Below are 5,389 nucleotides of genomic sequence, written 5' to 3'. Positions count from 1 at the left end.
AAGGTATTTTCCTAGATTTGCTCCGATTTGGAGCTATTTAAGAGAAAGGAACACCGGAACCGTCATTAGGACGGTCCGATCTACGTTCTGGTATAAAAATAAAATTTTCCGGCCACCGGATGCGGTGGCCGGCGGCGGAGATAACGGCCTTGTGGCTGCCGGCTGGCGACCAGATTCCCTCCGGTGAGGGAACCTAGAGAGAAGCCAGAGAAATGCTTCTCTCTGTTTTAGAGAGAAACTGAGAAAGAGAGAAATGAGGAAGCTTGGCCCTTCGGGCCAGGCGTTTAGGGTATTTATACCCCTTCCCAAACGACGCCGTTTTGGGGAGGGGTATCTGTGTAATTTCATAAAGGTTAAACCCTTTCCGCAGCCATCCTAATTTGTAATCCTTACATTTTAGTCACTGAACCCAATTTTAGATCTTTATAATTCGGTTCTTTAATTTTAATTTTATTTATTTTAATCCTTTATATTAAATAACATATTTAGGGTAAATATCATATTTAATCCTTTAATTTTAATAATTAATATTTTAATCCCGAGTACATATTTTTAATTTATTTTAATCTGATATTCGAATTTTATATAATTTTTATTTTAGTCACCAAATTAATAAATAAGGAGAATAGCATGTTTAATCCCTGTAATTTTAAATAATTAATCACGAATTAGGTATTTAATTCTATTAAGTTCTAATTTAGTCACCAATTTCAATTTTTATTTTTTACAAGTTTTATATATAGTTTTAATTTTATTATTTATATGTTTACTCTTAATTATTATTATTATTATTTAGTCATAAATATATATATTTATCTAATAAATAATATTTATTTTATTTATTAAAAACTTATTTAATTATTTTTAACCTATTTTAATCATGTTTTAATATTTATTTATTTTTCAATATTAAGAAAGGGCAGTCTTAAGACAACTGGATGTCCATTTTCTGATATTTTTAAATAAATAAATATTTTATTTTTTAAATCATATATTAATTATTTTAATTATATATTTTTTAATATCGAAGAAAAGAGCTGTCTTAAGGCACCTAGAAACCCTTTTCTGATATTTCTAAATAAATAAATATTTTATTTATAAATATATAAATTAATATTTTCCATAATTATAATTTTGAAATAATAGGATTATAAATTAAATATATTTTGAATTTTTAAAATTTTAATAATAGAGACAATTTATAGTTAAAAAGTATCAATTTTGGGCGTTGTAGGAGTGCTAATCCTTCCCTAAACGTAACCGACCACGAATCCCTTTTATTATTAAAAAGAATGAATTTTTGGTTAAAACGCATATCAGTTTATCTTTTAATCGATGTTTTCTTAAAAACTCTTTTAAAAGATTATTTTTAAGTATTCGACCTACCTGACCCAAAAGGCCGATGGCGACTCCCAAATTATTTTTAAAAAAAACCATTTATTCACATCACTTTTCCCGCCAAGTAAAATTTTAGTGCCCGGACGAAAACCGGTTACGACAATATCATTTTTATAAGTAAGTTCATATAAATATATCAATGCGTTTAGTATATTTTTGTTTTAGTAGCCTACGGATACTCAGATTTTACTTCCTCATCAAGTATATAACACTCTCAATTCGATCTAGTCAGAAACTCGAATGAAGATGACACACCAATTGATTAAAATTTAGTTGTATTCAAATCGGAGATAAAACAGAAAAACAATTATTGTCTTAATCAACAAGCAACTCAAATAATTATATTTTAACATCAAATTGAGTCTAACATGCATTGAATCTTCAACATACATAAATTTATACTTCCACTTAAACATACAATCATGTATGATGTTTTAATTGCTCTTAGTCAACCTTAATTCCAAGGTTTTATGCGATGAGATTGACGAGCCTTGGAACATTCTATTCTTTTCAATGGTATGACAAGTTTAGAAGAGGCATAATGCGTTAATTTTCTAAGGGGATCATGTTGATTCGAATGTCGTGCTTTAAATAAGTTTTACATGTGTGAAGCATTATACCTCTACTCCAGGGAATAATCCATCGTGTTCAGTTCAAGCTGATGAGCGGCTTCAATGGCAGTTGGCCCACCCCGGTTGGAGTTGTCTTAATTCAGATGGGGTCATATCTCTTTCAACATGCCTTGGCTTAACTAGGAGCCTATTTCGCGATCATATCAATAATTTCCTCTTGGCCTTTTACAAAATATTTTGGGTTGTCTTCCGTTCTTCAGGCTGAGTTTCAGAGTCTGAAGCTTGCTTGGTTGAATGACTTAAACGTGTTACGGTCCAAAAGAACAATGCTGATGTCATCAATCTCCTCTCATCACCTTCTTTCGAGTGCCCCAATACTTTGGTGAGAGCCATTGCTAACATCTGTAGTAAATCTTGGCTCGTTGATTTTCATTTGATTCGACGAGAAGCTAATGAAGCGTCTGATTACATGACCAAAATCGAGTCCTTACCGAATGGGATACCCTGTTTCTAAGACACCTCTAGATAGTTTGCTTAATGCATTACACAGAGAATAAAAAACTAGATGTGATGACTCAGTTCTCATTTTCATATTAGAAAAATGATTTGTACTTTTTCAGAAAAAAAATAAAAGTAAATAAAAAACTAGATCCCTAATTCATTAATTGCAGCACTTTATGAATCAAATATTTCTATAAAGCAGACGAGATGGTCCCAACTAAATGGGGCTACTGCTTCTGCTTCTGGCTAATTCATGCGTTTTGGTTAATCACTGGTTTGAAGGACCCGACCATCAGATCCGGATTGTGCTTTTCTCTGTGTCTGTAGGAATATGATGCCCAGGTGACCATGTAAAGACCGGTAATTATTAGGAACCCCCCGATCGTGCTGTAATTGGAGCAACATTAAAATTTTATAAGTTTGACTATGACATAAAACGGATAAAACCCACCAACCTTCCCAAATATATCAGACTCCCGAGGAAAATTCTCGACAGAAAGGCCGATGCTGCTGGTTGAAGCAGATTAAAGAGAGCAACCAAAGTAGGCCCCAAGATCTTGTTCGACCATGTCAACAGTCCGTAGTTAAGAGCAGATGCAGCATTGCCTTTACGCCTCACCTATGCTTGTTTTATGCATATTATAACACATGGACAACAAACTTACAGCATACAATACTGCGAAAATCTCAGGATGTGTTAAACTCCAGTCTGTCGATTCATTCATCGTAAGCAACGCCTTCGATACCGTCAACGCAGCACCGAAAAAATACGAAAACACCATGACGGAAATGTTGGCAGGATACTTGGCCAAAACTGGAGCCTGGAAAAAACCACTAAGCAAAACCCAGATGTTACATGAAAGTATGTAATAGCTTTCGGTAAAAAAATACTGCTGCAAAATGAAGATGTTAACATTAACTAATGCAAATAATGGTAAAATCGCTGTTTTAAAAGTAATTCTGTTTGAATTGATGTAATGCCGAAACGGATGCGAGTAATTTTTTATCGGAGAGAGCAACACAAGCGGTTCCACTTCCTCACTTTGGGTGTATGAGGTTTGGAAGACTGTTAACGTTGAGGGAAAGATCCACTTTCAAAATTACACCAATCCGACGAAATTACTTCTAACACAACTTTTACCACGATACAATAACTATATCGATTTTTTATCTTAATAATTATTTTTTGCATTACTTAATACTAACATCTTCATTTTGCAACAGTAATTTTACCAACAGTAGCTTACCTGAATGACCAGGAAAGCAGCCATGCACATGCAGTTGGCTATTAGGCATAAAACTCCGATATGCCAGGGTTTAAGTCCGAGCGCAAACAAGCTAGAAATAAGCCATCCAGGACCTTCAGGTTGAGCCCTGGCACCGATATCATTTTGTGCAGCAAAGTCTTCACTCATCTGTCAAGTCAAGGTTGGATCACGAAATAGAACCATCAATACTGCACCAGAAACACAGAACAGGGTGCCTCCGACCTTTGCTTGACCTTCAAGTCTTAGCAAGTTCACTCTTTCTGTACTGCATGTACAATTCCATACAAATATAAAATGGAGCAAATATATAGTAAACTAGTTAATTAGAAAGAGAGAGTACATAATGCCATTACCCCTTCATTACAGCCAAGAGAAAGGTAAAGACTGGAATTGAAGGCTGTATGACAACAGCATAAGTGTTAACAGCCGGTTGGCGAAAATCCTTTTCCAATTAACCAAAAGCTTGATGAGTTGGCTATTACAGGAAGTGTTAACGCAGCAAGTGATTATCAGGAGTTATAAATCAGTCAACTCATTTTTTGTTAAATTCGAAAAATTTGTACTCCATTCGTGATCGTTCCGTCTGCCATGATCCACAGGTTATAAGATCAATCACAATGCTTTGATAATGCATAAGCCAAAACAATAGAATCGAGAGAAACGGATGCAAAACGAGAAATGAAAATGACCCTATCGATTTAAAATGATGGAGACAGGAGAAGAGAGGAATTATACTTTTCTTGAACATAGGCGACGGGGGCAAGGAAAGAGAGAGTAATAACATCACGGAAGATGGAGAAGACGAGCTTATTGACACCAACGTTGAGGGATACTTTGGTAATTACATGGTAGCCTCCATGTATGAGTTGCACTAACGCCATGGAAGCATGAGCTTTCCTGGCTTCTCCATTCATTATATATAAGCGAGTATTCTGGGTTATTTTTGGTTATGGATCGAAAACAGGAGCGAAGCGAATGGGCCTTGCGGATAGGGTCTTGTCCCTTGAATTTTTAAAATTCTTTGAAATTTAGGTAAATTTATCCATTCTTTTAAGCATTTATTGCACAAACAATCTCCAAATTATATTTAGATTCTAAATTAATTTTAACCTTGAGGTCGTGGGATCGAGTCCCACGGAGGGCATTTCATAATTCGGAGGTCTCTTACGGAAGCTGCTCTCAACCTGGTGTTGGGGGTAGCCTACTATCTTACCTCCCCCTTACCCCATACATATGAGAAAAAGGGACAGCCATTTTTTTAAATTAATTTTTAAGGTAAACTATATCAGTGACCGCTCAATTATAGCTCATTTTCATTTCGACCCATTTTTGAATTTTTGTCAATCAGACCATCCAACTATTTAAATGTATTCAATCATGTCAATAGTTGTTAATGGTTAACGGAAGTACTGACTTGATAGTTAATAAAATTGGTATAATTTACATTTAGTCCTTATTGCTTACACAATCTATCAAATTGGTCATAATTTTAAATTAATTCAATATATTTAATATTCCAATTATATGATGACATGTATCACCATCTGATGGAAGGAAAAATTAAAACAACATTGTAACTAACGAGGTGGGGGATCAAACCTGTGCCTCCTTGAATGAAGGCAACAACCTCAATCACTGCTCCAAGACTTG

General features: G+C 34.6%; 1 protein-coding gene across 1 annotated transcript; it reads right to left on the bottom strand.

The window, feature by feature from the left end:
- Positions 1 to 2,937: 2,937 nt before the first annotated feature.
- On the bottom strand, positions 2,938 to 4,157 carry LOC120146225 (WAT1-related protein At4g19185-like). Its single transcript, XM_039159854.1, has 4 exons — positions 4,093 to 4,157; positions 3,719 to 4,004; positions 3,137 to 3,292; positions 2,938 to 3,077 (listed from the first exon to the last, which is right to left on the bottom strand). Exons 2-4 carry the CDS (start codon positions 3,884 to 3,886, stop codon positions 3,042 to 3,044), a joined length of 360 nt encoding a protein of 119 aa, XP_039015785.1. The 5' UTR covers positions 3,887 to 4,004; positions 4,093 to 4,157; the 3' UTR covers positions 2,938 to 3,041.
- Between the last annotated feature and the right edge of the window lie 1,232 nt (positions 4,158 to 5,389).

Source organism: Hibiscus syriacus, unplaced genomic scaffold, assembly GCF_006381635.1.
Source record: "Hibiscus syriacus cultivar Baekdansim isolate YM2019G1 unplaced genomic scaffold, ASM638163v2 tig00110904_pilon, whole genome shotgun sequence".
Classification (NCBI taxonomy): Eukaryota; Viridiplantae; Streptophyta; class Magnoliopsida; order Malvales; family Malvaceae; genus Hibiscus; species Hibiscus syriacus.
This window is presented reverse-complemented; position numbering and strand designations above follow the sequence as displayed.